The sequence below is a fragment of the Leptonotus elevatus genome, chromosome 4 (genome assembly GCF_054856555.1).
Source record: "Leptonotus elevatus isolate MCC_2025b chromosome 4, RoL_Lele_1.0, whole genome shotgun sequence".
NCBI lineage: Eukaryota > Metazoa > Chordata > Actinopteri > Syngnathiformes > Syngnathidae > Leptonotus > Leptonotus elevatus.
Genome location: NC_141242.1, coordinates 9,892,415 through 9,912,022, shown reverse-complemented (window position 1 = coordinate 9,912,022; position 19,608 = coordinate 9,892,415). Strand labels below are relative to the sequence as shown.

Below are 19,608 nucleotides of genomic sequence, written 5' to 3'. Positions count from 1 at the left end.
GGCTTGATCACATACTCAAAGTTTTCCGCCACAACAGAGATGAGCAACCAGTTGCAGTTTTAGAAGTGATCGTCTCTTAGCGGGGCTTTGAGAAGAAAGTCCTGGGCTCCAAGGGCCTGCGCGGTGTTAAAGAGCTCTGATCTGGGCCGTGACAGCTTTTGGACCAATCAGACAGTTGAACACGCCGCTCCCACTGTCACTTTCAATTTTGGCGTGACCCCGCCGTCCCGGGGTGGGGGAGAAGTGTCACAACGTGCGACTGAAAGCTCGCATTATCCATCTGACAGCTTCACTCATCTGGACGTAATGACAACAAAAAATACACTCGAGGCAACACAGGTGGGTAAATCATGGCTTGCGGCCCGCAAATGGGCTGCTTCGTTCTTTTATCCAAAACATTTATTATCATTTATTTAATTACATAATTTGTTAAATGAATACATAAGATTTCATTAAATAGTTGATTAGTTCCTTATAATTCATTCTAAATAATAATAATTAAAAATATATATATATAATAATAAATGAGCACCACTGATGATAACTGAAAATGTTAGACGTGTCACGACAATGCAGGTACATTTATATAAACACTCAACGACATGGGCCATTTTTAATAAAACATTATGAATGCTGCCACATGTAATATACGTTCAATTTCCTTGACCAAATGTTTTTCCCCCCCTCTCATATAAAAGAAGATGTGACGTTATCAGCATGGTCATTATCAGACGTGCTGCTCGACGGTCGGCTTCATTGTGTTGGCCACCGACTGGATAAAAGTACGTTCCATTGTGAATGGCGTACGTACGCTAGCCTACTCATCAAATCCAAAATAGTGTCTACATGTTTTTGCCATTTGACTTGGATTATGTTGGCGTTAAACCACACTTTGAGATTATTTACGTTTTTGGTGGCACAGCTCATGTGGCTAAACATATACACGATGCATCACAATGCAAACATTGTGCATTTGACATACATCACGTTTTTGGCGATATGCTAACATTGCTAATGCTGCAAGACGGAATCAATAAGCAAACAACTGAAACATTAAAACGGTATTTTATATGTGGCTAATGCTAAGAGTCAAATGATACATTGTTGTATATTGTGATTCAATCTTCGCATACCTACCATATTACAGCGGCTGCATATAGGGGAGCCAGCGATACATCATTCATAGCGGTATGCTAACATAGCTAATGCGAAAAAGCTAAAAACTGGAACAGCTGCTGCAGCCTTATGAACAGGTTAAATAACAAGCTTTGTGCTAAAATGTTTTTTTTGTGGCCAATACTAAAAGATGAATTGTAGCGATGGCACAACGAATCACAGCAACGCAGCTTTCTGAACCACCTAAATGGAGCGTTTATTTATGTGAAGGGTGGCATGCTAACACGGCTAATGATTACATTGAATGAATTAACTGTGGTGGGTAAAAACAAACATGCAGGGAGCAGGGGGAAAAAAAGGGGGCTTTACGTGCTAAAATAAATAAGTAAAAGAAGAACTAACTAAATTTATAACCACATGGTATACCGTACTATATGGTATGTATCCAGTGTATATAATCCATACAGTACATTCATGTTGCTGGCATGTGTTGATGACATCATCAATGGTCTGGTATTTCCCCCTGTGTTGTGTTGTGTGTGTCATTAAGTGAGCACTAATGAATGTTGACTAGGAGACTGGCTGGCTCCCGCCGCTGACCTCGGCTATTATTAGCGTGACCTCCCTTTGGCTTGACCAACAAAAGCAAACAAAAAAACAGTTTTTGATATGATTGCAGGGAGTACACTCGGACCGACGAAGGGACGGCCTGCCTGCTGCTCGTCGAGCTATGAAAGCAACATTACTCACATATTAGGCATACATTTGTGCTTGAGCATTAGCAGCAATGTGTACGTTTGCCGGATAGACAGTAAACGACTCGACTTCACCTAATGAGGACACGAAAATGGATGAATGTTGAGCAGCAAACTTATTTGAACTTGTTAGTTGAAAAGGTAACACAACAAAGGTTAAGAAAAGTTATGCGCGTTAATTAGTTCTTGTGGTACGGAATTGTTTCAAAATGCCAGTGGTTGGCCTCGGGTCGTAGGTTCAAATCCAGGCTCCGGCCTTCCTGTGTGGCGTTTGCATGTGCTCCCAGTGCTTAAATACATTTTTCCTAAATAATAATATTAATAATAATTTAGGAGGATTTTGTAAGACAAAAGTTATTGTAAAAATTAACAATAAAAATTTGCTATTAATATAGCATATGGTAAGTGACATTCTCATGTGAATTTAGTAGGACTTATTTTAAACTGCAGAAAATAGTTTTTAAAAAAGAAGCAGTATGGACATGTGTGCACATAAATGGAAAAGGAGCTGTCAAAGGACCTTTCATAGAATTTAGTATGTTTTTTGTACAGTACATTAACTTCTACTGTTTTTCAATTCTGTGCATATGCAGTATAATATTATATAGGCCTATATGCTGCTTTTCTGTGCTAAATTCACATTATGCAAATATTAGGATTTTTTTTGCATATATTTATTATTTATTTAAAGATGTTCAAAAACATAGTAAACATCTAAATCACACATATAGTCAACATATTGTGGGTATCCCATTGGGAATTTTGACTGTCCATTTTGAGAAAATGTATCGTGTGATTTTCTCAGACGTTTTCATTCGTTTCTTTAACTCAGAAAGTATGAAACGGGACAACCAAGGTCGTTTAACACAACACAACACAAAGTAGGCCAAATGCATATCATTTTGTGCAGACAAATTATCTATAAACGAACCTCAAAAATACAATACTGTATTTCTTATGGAAAGTCCAAGCAAACAGTATCCTCTTGCAGGCCTGACACGAGAAGACCAAGCAGCAGCAGGGAAGATGTCACGTGACGACACCTGTCCTCATTGCCACACATGATTGGCCACTGGTGTGCGCTGCTGACCCCGCCCCCTTCGGTTCTTCCCCACCACCAGTCAGGTTCACTAAAAGGTTTGTTATGGCCAACAGTTTGCGTGGGTGGACTTTCACGCAGAGAGCGCACACGAGGGGCGGATCGGGTCACAATTAAAAAGCCAATCATTAGTCCTGTGCTGACATTTTAATCAAGAGGGGTCAAAGAAAAAAAGAAAAAAAAAGCCACACGTAACCTCGCTCCTCCTAATGAGAAAAACACACGAAGTTGTTGACAAATAAAAAAACGCTGATATTTTCTATAAAAAATGGCGTTATATATTTTAAATGTAAACTCTTAACTTTTGTAGTTTATGAAAATCTAAAACGCTAGAATTAGACCTTTTAGATAAGTTGATAGAAAGGAATTATTTTTACAATAGGTCTACGTTAATTATTGTGCCGTGCAGCTGAAATGCAGTAACTGTAAGTAGGCTAAATGAGGTAAATAAAATATAGAATCAAATAAGTAAAACAAAAAAGCCAGGTAGTGATTTAATTTCAATAACACACACACACACACACGTACACAAAAATAATCGAAAGTACATCGTTGTTTTAAAAGATTAAAATAATATAGCACATGAAAAAATGCACTCACCTATCCCTGACTATCAAAGCACGAGCGGTGCAGACTGCAGAAGAGAATCTGCTGATGTGGTGACAATGTGCTAAATGTGTCCAAGTTGCACCTTTGACACGCGCTTTAAGAGCAAAATGATGGAAGTCATCATCCTCATCAGGGGGGTAATTATGGGTTGGATGATGACTTGGCTCCAGTTGCCAACAACAACAACAACAACAACAACACTGGGCGCTTAAGCATCTTGTCTTTGTGGCAGACATTATTGGACCTTCCTTCCAGTCATTTTTTTTTCTCAAAATATAAAATCTTTTTATTCTTTTAAACGCCGTCATCCTCCCGTTTATTTTTATTTTTATTTTTTTAAATGGTTGGCCACATTTGCACCTGACCTCTCCCGTCCATCCCTCTCTGTTTTTCAGGTGAGGCCAATTAATTACCTGTTGGTTTGAAACCACTTGTGGGCATACTTCTTCTTTCCAAACACAACACGTGAGTTAAAAAGAGGCGATGTGCCCGCATTGATTGCCAGCACTCGATCGTCTCCTCTGCGAGCTGGTTGGCATTTCATTACAGACGAGAGCAAGAGATAAGTGCCCACAAGGAGCGCCGCGAATCCGCACAGGGGGACTGTTGCGTTGCTAAGAGACGGAGAAGGCGCCAAACTTTCGACTCGATTCTGACCTTATGCAAATGAGCTTGTGACAGCCGTGACACAAATATTAATAATAAATAATAAAGCAGCGCTTCTGGATTGGATTGATGCACTAAATAAACATCTGGACATCACCTGCCGTCGGTTTGATATCCAATAAACTCAAACTTGTAAAAATTAAAATAAATAACAATAAAATCGATCTTTGTGTTTTTGTTTGTACATTTATGCTATAGGATTAGTGGTTTTTGGTATTACTGTACAGGGATTTTAAAACGCACCTTCGGTGCAGTACCATATTGTGCCACAACATGCAGGGCAGCACTAATGGAAGAAATTCACAGCAAGAAGATGCAGAAAATGTCACAACTAATTCCAACCAAAAATTATTATTATTTTTTAAATTGATTTTTACAGTATTCACATGTGATGCATTCATGTGTGGGAAAGGAGAGCCACAGTCAATGCAATTTCTAGCTGTTTATTGAATGACAACAAAACAATTAAAACACTCCCACGTCACATTGCACCCCACCAGGCCCCGCCCCTTAAAGGCTTGCATAATACAAGTTTGTTGGTTTGATTGTCTTTGCATGAAGAAAACCGTTTGGAGATGCTTTTTATTGGACGTATTTTGCGACATGCTAAAATCTCAACGCAAAAAAAGCAGTTGCGTGACATTTGGCGGCAAGATTATTCACATGTGAGACATCAAAACGTGGAGCACCTTTCTTGACCCGCGTGTCATTTAACACAAGAGTGATAATGACGCCACGGAAGGGGCTTGCTTACACAAGGGCCAGTAGAGGTTACGACCCGCCAGAGAGGCCGTATCGGGTCCATCCGAAGAGGAAGCCGATAATGGCCTTTTAGGATTCATCTCCCCGTGCCCCACCACCACAAAGTCAATCAATAGTGCGAGTGGATCAGCATGAGGTTACTGTATGAGCAACTGGTGAGCTGCACGTCGGCTAATTGGCAGCCAAGGAAGTGCACCGCAGCGTCAGACCTAATCCATTCCACCAAAGTTGTAGGTTATTCCCAAAAACATGTTATCATCGCAGTGTTCACTTCAGTGACACTAACTTGAAGGCGGCAGCTTAAAATATGATTTTGTAAAAAAAAAAAAAAATTGTAATATGAGCTATGTCAAATATAGTATAGCTTACACAGATTCAAGCACAATTGGAATATGCATCCAAAATCCATGAATACCATATCAACAGATTGGAATCAGGCCGCTTTCAAATGTGGATACAAATAGGATCTGATACGGTCGAAATATTAAAAGCATATAAACATGAAATATGGTCATTTAGGTGTCTAGCGATCTAAAGATAAAGTACGACGAGTACAGACATGATTTGTGTTGTCCATATAATAGAGGTGTAAAGGCATATGATCTTAATATTAGGTTTTACACGATCAGGATTTTGGAGCCAATCCCTGAGGAGCAAGTTAAAATAAATAAATAAATAACCGATCATTGGTCTGATCAGAAGATGGACCAACATATCTATTTAAACAACTTTAAATGTATTTACTGTACAGTCAACTGCCACTATCTGCAAGGGATTTGACCCGCCCCGGCCCACAAACAGCTAAAATTTGCATATTGATGGCCATTGAACTGCATCAGGCACAAATAATAACAATTAAAACCTAAAAATTCTCCCCAAAATGCTGGTAAACATTCAATACACGGAAGATAAATAAATACAATCTTAGAAAAGATTAGAAAAAAATAAATCTTAACTGTACATGCTGTGAACCCTTACATGACGTCAATGACATCACAGAACATCATTTGTGTTGGATGTAATGTTTTATTTCACGGATCCGATGACATCATTGATTGATTTGCAAACTTTGACATTATTGCTGATCGCTCGTGTTGTTCCGATACCATTTTTTGGCTTCCATCTTGCCATGCCTCAGTCACTGCTCTGTTTTAAGCTAACTTTTAAACAAGAGCAAGTATTAGCCAACATGGTAGTTTGGGGCAACTTGTCTCAGTCATTTTGGGGTTTGTCGTCACATATGAAAAGAATGGGCCAATAAAAAATGCACTTTTGACAACTCTGTTTACGTAAGACAGAATTGCCCTTCAGATGAGTCTGAAAAGTGAGAAAATTAGTTTGCTAGGTTTTGTTTCATTGTTTAAAAATGGATTTTCCACTTGTTGAACTACCTAAAGCCAGGACAGATTTAAGTTTCATGATGAACCAGCAATCAACCCATTAACCAAAATTCTTTAGTTTTTCAAATTTAATTGAATGAAGAAAAACGAGCTATGACCTACATGCCAGCAGTTCCTAAGGACTTGAATCTGTTTCATAATATTTTATGTGAAAGTTTGCTCAATGGCTATGGTGAATTTCCAAGATCAACGATAAACAATTTCTCCGTCTGTAAAAACAAACAAACAAAAAACAGGAAAACAAGGATAATTGTGTCCTTGTTTTATTAGTTGCTAAATCCAGTTTGACATCTTACCCCAATATACAGTAGTGTGACAACTTACCCATTGGTGGGGCAACATGTCACATGTTCACTCCCTCTATTCGATTGCTTATAACTTTGCACTGACACAAAGTATGTAAACAAAAAATATACCTAAGACTTTGGTCTTTCATCTGGTATACATTTTATTTATATATGATGTATTGATTCCAAGAAGTCTATAAAAGTATAAAAAGTGATACAACTAGCCCCGGTCTCCCCTACTTGTTGATACCAATGCCAGCGTTTTAATGCGGGGCCCCTCCTGATACTGGTATCGGTACAACACTACTGAACACCCACCGATTTTGCGTAAAACAAAATACCCGACGATCTGATCTGTCTACTAAATATGCTACAATGTTGGTGTAAACAAAAATCATATATGGTACATTAGACATTGAATATGGTGTAAATATGATTAACTCAAATTGTATAATTCCAATCAATTGGGGAGGGGCATTTAAATGCTATGCGCCCTTTTTTTTCTCCATTTATCCATGATTTATGGATCATTGTTTACATCTGTGTTGACTGGGCCTTGCGTTGAAGCTTATTTCTGAGCGATCACGTCCATACGGCGAACGTGCCACTTGAAATGGAGACAAGACTGAAAGACGGGACGTAGGAATTAAACGGGACTTGCGCACTTGGACATCGAGTGTAAATCCCGCCATAGATCCCAGTCCTGCCGCGGTGCTTGCACAACGAGGGGGGAGGAAGGGAGGGAAGGAGGTGCCGAGGTGAGTAAAGAGAGCGGCGTTCAAAGCCAACCTTGTCAATAGTACTCACAGTGGGCCAGGAGAGTGTAATAGCACTTGGCTGATTCCACATTGATATCATATAATCCAGTGTGCCCCCGTTTCACTATCATATTTATCTAACCTGCTGGGGGACAGGCTAAGGGGCGGCGGCGTCCCCGCTGCTCGGAGCAGACGCGCTACACGGCGCCCTCGTGTATTCTTATTGATTACTCCCACCCGGCGGCCCCCCGACACCGTAATTTAACTCAGCGGGCGCTGCACTTTAATGCTGGAATTCAAACATTGCAGCCACACTTGAAGATACAAAAACAATTGACACTTGCAAAATGGGCACCCGCCTCTCTTAAATGGGATCTGAAGGGGAATGGATCATTTCATGTTCAGGTTTTTTTTTTTTGTTGTTTTTTTTTTTAACTCTCACTCTCTTGCTGCCTGTGCGCAGTCAATGTTTTTTAGCACAAGAAAATAATGTGACAGTACAGCAACTTGCTCATTCTAAGCACAGAGCTTGTATTTCATGTTTTACGTGGAAACATGGAACAGTGAACCCTTCCATTGTGTTCTCAACACTGTGACCCACACACATTTAGTCATAAAAAAAACACAATAAACAAAATTCAAATACGTTTTTTGAAATGATTGTAAAATTCTTTTTTTTTTAAAAGGTATAGCCATATGAATTATTTTGATTCCAATTTAACAAATACACAAAAATGAGGATTACATTTAGTAATTTTGAACCTCAACATAACATTTAATCAAAAATTTATTTAAAAATATATAATTAAATTAGTAATACGCAAACGTAAAAATAATGAAAACCATGCATAATAAATGTAATTCTCATAAACATTTTTTTTTTCAAAAGGGTCATTTTGACCCACACTATAAATGATAAAAAAATGCTAATGCAAAAAAAAAAAAAAAACATTCGAAATTATTTATTTTATAAAGACTTAAAAATAAGGAAACCATAACAAGAGTATACTATCTATCTTTAAATATTATTTAGCCCTGGATCTTCAAATGACGCACATTTTAACAGGAGGCTTAAAGCAATGATAAGCTCTTTACACTGGCCGAAATGAAAACAATTTAAATACAGTATGCAAATTATGAACCCACCTCAAGTGATATCATGAGGTGCACACAGAAAGGGAGCAGAAGGCTACCTGGAGCCTCGCCCTGCTAAATTTGGGCATGAGGCAGGCATCACATTCACTCCTCGGTGTCGACTTAGAGTCTTCACTGAACCTGTTTGGAATGCGGAAGGAGGAAAACCTGGAGAAAAAAACCCCACACAAATACGGTGAGAACTTATTAATTCCATACAGGAAGACCGGGAGGCAAGGTTCGAACCCAGAACTGCAAAACTGTTTCCAAAATTTAAATCCTTATAAATTGTTTTGTTTTTCTGCAACATTACTATTTTTGACAACAGAAACTTTTTTTGTTCCAAATGTTTTTGACAGTACAAATATCTATTTTGAATAAAATAAATAAACTAGAATACTAAAAATATATCTATTTTAAAACATTTTTTGGGGGCTAATTATATAGTCAAGTATTTCACACATAAACTTGGGCAACAAATTGAATTATAATCACTTTATGGTCAATTGCTGAGATCAAATGGATCCCAAGAATGAAAGATGTCCCATCTATAAAAGCATATTTTTTTTGAAAACCAAGCTGATATCAACACTATCAATTGCATAGACAAAAAGAAAAACACATTCCAAAAAAAGGTTGTGTTTGACCGAGTGATCCAAGACTGACTGACTGAGGCCTCCATAGTGCAGCTAAAAGCAACATCAGCCGGGAAGAAGGTGCATCAATGAACTGTAATGACTTTTGTTTCCTTTAATGAGAGGGAAAGGATTTGATGTTAATGCTGTTGATCACCACAGACGCTTCAATACGCCTAATTAACCACACAACGCACACAACGTAATCAATAAATAAAATGATGTTTCCTCAGGGCTACAACATCGTACGTTTCTTTCTATAGAATAATGAAAAGATTGCGTTTATCTGATGTGTTGTTGTGGCTGGCCGGCCGGCCGGCAGCCCCCTTCCTTCCCTGTCGCGGGCTGTGCAGCGGGACGCACTCCAGAGATCCATCCATCTCAATCCCAGGCTGCAGCTGACACCTTACAAAGAGGTACAATTAATAAGGGCATTATCCAGCGGTGGGCAACAATAGAGCCCTAACGCACAGACACCAACCTCGGGAGGCCCGCCGACCAGGAAAAGTGTGTGTGTTTGTAGGGAAGAGGGCTAGGGAAGGGGGGGGGGGGAAGGGTGTGACACGGTGCTTCGAAATTGGACGCCTTACAAGCAACGTCTTGAATCGCGACAGTCCATTAGGATTGACAACGCGACCTCCAAGGACATATTTTCATTCACATATTGGACAGAACTGAATGCATCCATTCAATAATCACAAATGAATCGAGCTGGTGCTGGAAATCTAACAGCTTTAAAATATCAACACTTTTAAAACCAAGTATAAATTTGGAGGATCATGTGGCGGAAAAAAGCACAAATTAGTAGAAATGTGATATTTTGTGTGTGGTTTTATTTTATTTGTTATTATTTCCTACTAAACAAAGGGTAGAAGGAACCTTTTCCTTTTCATCATCGGCCATTTTAGTTTTTAAAAAGGTGTCATTAGTAGAAATCAGACTTTTTTTTGTGTGGTACTACTCCCTACTAATTGCACCTCAATTGCATTCGTTCCAAAAGGGGTTGGGAATTCATTTCCCACATCAGTTGCCATTCCAGTTTTTTTTTTTTAAGGTGTAATTAGTAGAAATCTGGCATATTGTGTGCTTTTTTTTTTCCATATTATATTCAACTAATTGCACGCTAATTCCATTTTTTTTTACTCCAGAGGTGGTGAATCTTGTACTTTCAAAGGGTGTAATTAGTAGAAATGCTTCAAGTTTTGTCAGTTTTTTTTGGTACAATTTCCAACTAATTGCACATCAATGGCAAAGAGAGTCCTTTTTCAGTGACCATTATAGTCTTCTACATGCCATAATATATTTATAAAAATAAGATGACGCTACATTTAAGTCCCATGGAAACAACAACCTTTCTACTCCTTTTCGAACATGTGTGTGTAAATGTGTAGTTTATGATCCACTGCGAAACTTTCCTATGTTGCTTTCGCTGCTTTAATGTTGTGTTTGTTGCTTTGTATGTTTTGTGTATTTTGTTTTCACAAGTGTACTTTTATTACCAGTTGTTTTTTTTTAAATATACATGTTCGAAATAAATTAAAAACAAGCAAATAAAAAAAATACAATCTTATATTAACATCATTTGTGGGTTGATTGTTGAAAAAAAAAACTTATTTTTTAAAATTCTAAATAACATATTGTCTGACATTTTCTGTTTTTATAATGTTATTGCCGGCTGGATCAAACATTGTTGCGGACAACATAAGGCCCACGCCCCGCAGGTTCCTCACCCCTTCTGTACACATTTTTTATTTTCATGGGACTTAAAAAAAGATTTATCGTTATTATTCATTCTGTTATGTTGTGGGTCAAATTAACCTGTGCTAATATTTTAACCGTCGTATTATCTTTTTGGTCAATGATCAGTGACGTCATTGTTTATTAAATGGCAAATTTCAAATTTGTAAAATAACAAAATCCTATTTAGGGGGTCCAACATTTAGTAACTCAAAAATAATCTTGGTTAAAAATAAAATAAAAGTCAGTTTATAATTATTTTCTGAAGGTTTAAATATAAGAAAACTGAAGTTAACAATGCATATTTATGTCATTTTATAGTTGAGTTTCCATTAAACTAGGCAAAAGTCGGTTTAGTCATTAAACAGATAAGAAAATAAATAGGTCAATCAGATAATTAATAAATATATTTGCATACAATAAAATGTGAGGGAAATAAGATTATTGTCGCGAGGACATGGTGCCCAGATGGAGAGAGGACGAGCAGCAGTGAGTAGATGTGCAGCTATCAAACAAACAGGACAAGCGATGATGGCGCTGCCATCAAAGTGTCCTATTAGTGCAGCTTGAGCGCAGCATTGTGCTTCACAGGCGAGAGGGCGGAGACGGCGCCGCGCTGACATTTACAGCAAAACCAGGGGTTGTTTGTGGTCACTGCACTGGAGACAAATGCCGGACCCCGAGGGTCGAGGGTCACGGGCTACATTTCACCCGCGGCGGAGGTCCCTCTGTTGGAGAAGACAAACAGATAAAGGAGCCGAGGTGTGATGAGCTCCCACTGTCGTGGAAATCAATGCGAGGACTGAAGGAGGAACTTGTACGTCTCCTCTTAGTCAGTCCTCCGCGTTGAGCTTTTTTTCTCTTTTCCCCCGCTCGTTCCGCAAGGGAAAGGATGAGCTTGGTTATGGATTAACGCCGTGATCAATAACAAGATAGGAGGCTGCAAAGCTGAGCAAAATTAATTCGAAATGCAGTCAAACTCTTATCGACCCGCAGCCAGGGTAGCAGGTAGCTGATAATCCACCAATATTGTGATGAGCGGCTAATCTCTCATTTTAAATATGACCTCCACTGCAGCATAATAAAAGTTGAGAGCGGCCACCCATTTTGTTGGCGTCTAATCAGCCTGGAGATTTTCTCACCTATTCATCTCCATCCAAGCGCTAATCTTCCTCTCTGAGCCCCAGTCAATTAAAGCACTTTCATATCGGCAGTGCTTAAAAGAAAAAGAAAAAAACACTCACTGAACTTTGCAGTGGCATTTGTGTGGCATAGCCAGTCGGGAAGTCAATTTTGACATCGCACGTTTGCCGATTTGTAAACACAATAGACAAATAATGGGCTTGGACGACTTAAGACCAACTTAAAATATGATGGTTGTTAAATTTTAAGCAGGTTTATGCAGCTTTGATGAAGAACTGAATTTATTGTCTCACTTCTGAAAAATAAACGTGTTCATTGCTGGGATACAAATAGTTGGGTTTGTGGAGAGCCTACTCACAATTGAAAAAGTTGAAATGGGTCGTGCCCGGAAGAAGTTGCCACTCCAAGCAAAACACGATACACTCTAAAAACAATTGGGTCAAAAGTAACCCAATTATGGATAAAAAATGGACCGATCCACTTTATGGGTCAATTTGACCCAACTTTCTGGTGGGTTGTTTTATACAAAATGACCCAATTTTTTGGACCCAAGTAAAGGATCTTACCAATACTTATGAGTTGTTTTACGCCGAAAGACCAGTTTCTTGTCAAATCAACCCAAGTAGAGGATTGGTCCATTTTTGACTCATAGTTGGGTTATTTTTGACCCAACTGTTTTTAGAGTGTAGAAGTCTCAATGCCTTGGTGGAGGTCTATTGCGCGTCTACATAATTCTAGTACAACTAGATATCACAATTTATTTTTGGTGCAAACTATTCCCAGTTTTTCACCCGAAAAGTCACCTATTGGTATTTTCTTAGTGTTCTTTCGAAACACCCTGAAATGCCACAAGAAGTGACCAAAACCCTGTCTAATTATAAATTGGTGTCAAGGAGGTACGATGAAGTGATATAAGTTCAGTGGAAGTTAACTTTGAACTCGCACACACATCAGCCCTGGCAAAAAAAAAAAATTTATCTATGAAAATTGGGAAGCATAACAGCCCAAGACTTACAAAAAAATACTTTTGGAGTCATACCCCAAACCTAACAGGAAGTCCACCATTTTGATTTTATTTTGTAATTTGGCGCTCTTTTTTTGGCCTATTATAGAGGTCATATTTCAAGGAACTCCACTGAGAGAATTTACCTGATCGTCATCTCATCTAAATGTTTACGATGAAAACATATAGAAAGCCTTTTATTTTATCACACGCTGTTGCCGTGGCGCTGACATTTTTTTAAGGGTTATGTAAGTGAAGTTTGAAATGTTATCGTGCTTTGTGATCATAATTTGCGTTATAGTTCAAACAATGCAGGGAGTAAAATAGATTTGAGATTCTTGGGAGTTCTTTTTGCTATTTGCAGCACAGCTCGTGAATATCGGGGGATTACTGTAAAGTAACCCAGATTGTGAAATTCAACTTGAAATAAGATATTTGTTACCTCTATTTGTGTTATTTGTTCAAACTACAATGCTGATCCAATCCAATCAGTGGCTCTTTTGAAATATTCTAATTCGATGCTCGTGGAGTGCAAATGAGGCAATCATTTTGTGTCAATCCATCTCATCAGCACACGACGCTCACCGAAATATCATCTTAATTATTCCCCACTGAGGTTCGCTAACTCCAAGCTGTCATTCACTCCTTCCTGCGAGGACCAATCAGCGCTCCTGGCCTCGCCCCCGGGCACCACTCGGGACCGGGTCACCTCCGACTCGCATCCCCCTTCATTGGGGGTACGAGCTGAGGGGAGCGCCGGCTCTGCATCAAAAGCAGAAAAACAAAGCAGGTTAATTGGTGATCAACACAGTGGGACTTTAATGAGGCTCGCTCGCCCGCGGCCGGGCCCGCTCCGCGACGCAACTTTCCCGTTGTTTTCTTTGATCGCTTTGGCTTGTTCCGTGTCTGTCACCGTCGCCCGTAATTACCTTTAGCGCCAAATGGTCGCCGTGAGAGATAGGTGTCTGTAATTAATAACATTTCCATAAATTTGAATCGCTAACCAGTCTCATTAGCCGAGTCCCCCCGTCTTTTTGTCTCGCCTCGACTTCTCGTGTCATCTTTCTCCAACTCCGACGATGCACAATAGTGCCACTTAGGGCGAGAGACTCACTTGATGTGTGCCACATTTTTCCAGTAATCCAATTTTATTGCAGGTAATTAAACGCAGCACGCGCCAGGTCAACGCGATTGTTGGAAGTATGGAAGTTTTTTCAATTAAGTCAATCAAACTTTGATGGAGTGTAAACACCGAGGAACAGCGGCTAAACGCTATTGGCACTTCCTGGTTTGGACGGCAGTCATGTTGGCAGCGAGACGGCCTGTGTTGTGTTCACTTGACGACTACAATTACCCAGAGGGGAGTGTGTGTGTGTGTGTGGGGGGGGGGGGGGGGGGCTCTTTAAGGAAACACCTGTTGTTTTGATGACTTCCAACACGTGCCAACACAAAGTCTTTTATCGTGACGAATAATTACTTGTTCCCCTGCCGAATTTGTAAGATTGCTCACTTACAGAGAAAGTAACAATCAAAAACATCAGTCAAAATGACACAAGTTACATAACATTGTGCAATTGAGTGAGATCAGTCTGGGATCCCCTTGGAACCAGAATTCGGGCTCCCCACAGGTTGTCAATTGGCCAGTCAAGTAGCAATAGTCCTGATCTGCGTTGTGTCATGTGTATGAAATACGCCTGTTCTAACAAGGCACTCTCTACACCAACCATGGGCAAGACAAAAGATGCTCGAGAAAGATGTCCATCACCATGGCGTCTTTATTCCAAAGTGGAAGACATAAAATGACCATCAATTTCTTCAGCAAGAACACTGCAGATGGATCGCGGACGAGTCTTCCAGCATTGCAATGACTCAAAAAGTAAGAAGTGGCAACAAAGAAGAAGCAGAAAGAAGAAGGTCAAACACGCACATACAAAAAAAGAAATAAAAGGAGAGAGAGCTACGTCTCATCAGTGTGCCGATAAACAAGATTTTTCAAGTACTAGCTTGGGTTTTGCTTTGTGACCAAATATTTTGATTTTTCATCCTCCATTCGAGTTGCAAACAAACAAAATGTTCACAGGCAAACTTAAGGTGGACTTTTATCGCGTTACAAACGGGCTTTCTTGAGACTACGGTTCAAAATGCCTTTACATCATTCCTACAGACCAAGCGTGATTGTTCATTTTCACCTTCTCCCCAAAACATTTGCTGATGGTTTTGTAACCCATTCCAACCTTGTGCACCTCTTTAATCTTGTTACAACGGATTCCAAAAACATATTGTATTTCACAGGACTCGTTGATATCAGCAGTATCAGCAAGTAGTTACATTTACGCACTCTTGATTGATATTCTGTCTATCCCTATCATCAATAAACAACTACACCAATTTGCAAATTTCTTTCAAAGTGAGCAAACTTCCACATTCACAAGAGGCTCAAATCATTATTTCCCTCTTTGTAAACCGAGAAAACACACCAGTCTCTCCCTAATGCCACCGTATTAATAATTCATTCCCCATTAAAGACGAGCGGACGACCACATATGCCATCAACGTTATAATCTGTGTGTGTTTACCTGCCAGGAGTGAAAATGAGGCTTTTGCTCAATGATAGCCGACCAAGCGGGCCAGTCTTTGTTACCTCCGCTCTATAATCTGCTGGAGAGCAGCCTATCATTAGAGCGGGCGGCGCCCTAATAGACTGACACGGATGCTGTGGGGAGCAATTGATTCTGCACGTCAATCAGCGGGCGGCGGAGAAGTGGCTTGTTTGTGCCGCACGTCACAACAAGCACCTTGGAAAAGAGAGAGATGAAGGAGAAGAAGAAGAAGAAGAAGAAGAAGAAGAAGAAGAAGAAGAGCCTTCGTGAGGAGGTCATTAGCGGATTCTTCATCCTTTGTATGCTGTGCTTAACGTGCATATCTACACTGGAAATTGACTATATATGATTGGAATAATATCAATACGTCGCCATGACCAATTTTAGTAGCTCGTCTTAGAAGTACAATTTGGAATTTTGCTTGTTGAACTGCTTATTGAAGTCAATAAGCGGGGGGTTCACTGTAATTGACAAAAAGGATTCATCGGCCAGCTCGAACCTATGTAATAGGTTTCCAGGCTTTTATTAATCAATGAAGAAAACTAAGCAAGCGTCCCCTTCCTCCTTTTAAGACGCCGACCCTCGTCTTTATCCGCGGACATCTGAGCCCACTTGGAATGAAAGTCGCAGCTGGATGGAGAGAATACATCTCCCTGGCTAAAAGGGAATGGCCCCACCTGATTAAGAAGGGTAGGGAAAATACTTTGGAAGGCCAATGGGAAGGGGGTCAAGGAAAAGACCACCCTCGTCCACCCACCACTGTCATTTTTCTATGACGGCACCTCCCCTTGGGTCAAAGCTGAGGCCGACTTTTCATGAACAGAGCGCGTCCACGTCAAACATGAGATTAAAGCGGCACGGTGGCATCTTGCGGGGACCAAATGAAAATATCAAGCGCTAAGCCTCCCCCACCCGCCCCCTACTACTATCCCCCCCACCCCCCCTTGTGAAAAGCCAGGGACAGGTATCTCATATTAGAGAGGCAGCCTAGTTAGCAGAGGTGGGCCTGCTGCTTTCCACACTCTCAGCGCCGGTCAAAAGGCCAGGCTGGCTTTGGAATTGCTTTATTGCTGCAATATATTACAGTAGAGGCTCGCACAAGCAGCTTATTAAGGAGGCAGGCGAGAGATGCCCTCCCGACTCACCCGCAACAACCCGGAAACTTTCATACAGCGCGGAATAAAATGATGTTTTTTTAAAAATAAATGTTCTTCAAAAGTCAACTCAATTACTATATATTTTTCTTTAACACAAACATTTTGACGAATAAAGAAACGTATACAGTGCCGATGGGTTTATTACTAAGGAGCCACACAGAAAAGAAAAAAAACATACAAACAGAAAAAAACACACGATGATAATTTAATATTTATTTTTTAACAGAATAAAGTTGCAATATTAAAAAAATATAAAACTTTTTGTTATTTTCGTAATTGACAATGTTTGTCTCATGGACTGAAGATTGCAACTCTTATTTTATTTTATTAATAAAATACCCTTGTTACTTCTTTATTAGTATCTCTCCCATTGGTTTCTCCGAATAGCTTTTTTAAAACTTCAACACTATTAGCATAACATCTTTTTTCCTCATCATGTGACAATTTGATTTTTTCATAGCATCGGCACTTTTGTTCTCAAAATATGAACGACTATTTTACAAAATGTATACATTTATATTGAAATATATTTTCCTTGAAAAGTAAATAATATATATACTGATGATGGCGACTTTTATTCTCTTATATTAAAACATTGCTCTCGTTACATAGCCTACAAATCGTTTCTCGTTATAGCCATACTTCATTTTCATAACCATTTTTTTATGCTTCAGGACTATACGCGTAACATGGATCCATCATAATGATATTTTCTCATTGCTTCACAGTTTTTTTTCATGATAAGAATGACTATTTCACAAAGTTTACAAATTGTAAAAAAGTGCAACTTTTGTCTTGTAAATTTACATGTGCACAACTTTTATCTCGCCATTTTTTTTTCCCGTTGTTCATTTTCACCAATGTAGCTCTTTTTTTGGGGGGGGGCAGATAAATTGTCAAACTCGATGTATTTCGGATAGGTTGAAATGCAAGAGATGCCATTTTGTAGCCCACCAATGACCATCGTCATAGTAACGATAAAGTAGAAGTTGCAGGGCAGCAGAAAACACGTAAGCTGCAGCTTCAGCTCTTTAAGTGGCTTGGAGGGATGAAAGAGGCTTATCGGCCTCTTGTTTCCACATAACATACCCATATATGAGGGCTCGAGAGGGCAAACTATCTATCTATCTATCTATCTATCTATCTATCTATCTATCTATCTATCTATCTATCTATCTATCTATCTATCTATCTATCTATCTATCTATCTATCTATCTATCTATCTATCTATCTATCTATCTATCTATCTATCTATCTATCTATCTATCTATCCATCTATCTATCTATCTATCAATCATGGTTTATGCATCAGGCCAGTTTATCTAATACTAAAAGTCTAAAAAAAGAAAAAAAGAGGAGAAAATGTGAGAAAACACCCTCCAGCCTTACGTTTTCGCTCCTCTTTTTTCGTGGAACTAAATGGATAAATAAAGGCTACAAAATATTTTTCCAACGCGGCGATTTTTTCCTCCCGGCACATCCATCGTATTTCTAATCATAAATTATAGTAAGACATGAGCTGATCTGGAAGGCTTTTCTCTAATCCACCCCCGCCCCCCAGAAAGGGGGTCTTTACTGGAAGGCGAGTTGTGTGATGGAGCGGGCCCCAGTCGCACAATGTTGCATCGGGCTACAGCATTCAAGCTTAAGCCAACTTATCAACTACATTCAAAGCACATCCATTGAGCTTCGCTGTGACCAGATTTTTTTTTTTTTTTTTTTGCAGATCTATTAGGAATACTCTTATCTGTATTTAGCATATGCTGTGTACGTGTGTGCGCGTGCGTGTCTGGCAGCTTTAGACGGATTTACACTCAAAACACCTCAAGCTATTCTTGAGCGGGAACCGCTGATAACATTGGCAAAACTTGTGCAGACGACCACAAAACGATGAATTTATTTGACAAACTGTCATATCGTTTTTATTTACATCCTGACGCTTTTGTCCATTTATTTCCTTTTAAAACATAATTTAGCATTTAAAATGGCGAGTTTGTTTATTTGTTGTGCTAAAGGTTACACGTTTTTGCGCATTATCGTGTTTTGGGGTTTAGAATTGAAGAAGACGCGTGAAAGAAATGTTGCGAGTTAGCAGGAACTTTTCCTCCACAATTGAGCCACGGCTAATCCGAGCGTGAAGCCTTTCACTGGGGAAAAAAAAGTCCTGCTGCAAGACAGAGAGAAAGAGAGAGAGAGAGAGAGAGAGAGAGAGAGAAAAAAAGCTGCTGCGGCGGCAGAAAGTCTGTTCACAAAAAGCCGTAATTGCACTGCTAATTAGGCTTACATTTGCTTTTAACTACAATTAGTCATTAAAAGGGAAATTTTGATCCGTGCACCGAATCATTAGGAGAATTTTCTTTTTATTTTATTTTAAAGATTTGATTTGAACATTCTCCTGTTATGTTTGCTACACTAAAAAACAGTCAATAAAAATGTAATAACAAAAACAAAACGTTGACATTTCTGGCAGGGTTATATTTTTTAATTTATAAATAATATAAATAAGAAAAGAACAAGCCGATTTTTTGCATCCTTAAAGAATAAAAATAGGTCAGTTTACTTACTTACAAACTTACTTGAATTTTAGAAGAAAAAATATATATGCAGTGTGAGTGGTCAGATTAAAATATATATATTTTTAAACGTTAACATCAGTGAATTTGACCCACAATATAAAAGAGAGTAGCAAATTAATTAGTTAATAAAAAAAAACCAAAACCCATTGCACAACAAGAGGCTTAAATGC

The 19,608-nt window shown here is 39.1% G+C and overlaps 1 protein-coding gene across 6 annotated transcripts in view; it reads right to left on the bottom strand.

Annotated features, from left to right (window-relative positions):
- Positions 1-8,445: 8,445 nt before the first annotated feature.
- LOC147175440 (uncharacterized) overlaps positions 8,446-19,608 on the bottom strand; it is a 169,245-nt gene continuing 158,082 nt past the window's right edge. For 5 of the 6 annotated variants that reach the window (XM_086073906.1, XM_086073907.1, XM_086073908.1 and 2 more), the window contains 2 exons: positions 13,690-13,866; positions 8,446-11,686 (listed from right to left, as the gene is read on the bottom strand). Coding sequence is in view for 1 of the 6 variants with exons in the window: in XM_086073912.1 (XP_085930038.1) it covers positions 13,833-13,866 (34 nt within the window). In the remaining 5 variants the exon portion in view is untranslated. The remainder of the gene's footprint in view (positions 11,687-13,689; positions 13,867-19,608) is intronic. The other variant, XM_086073903.1, reaches the window with a different exon arrangement.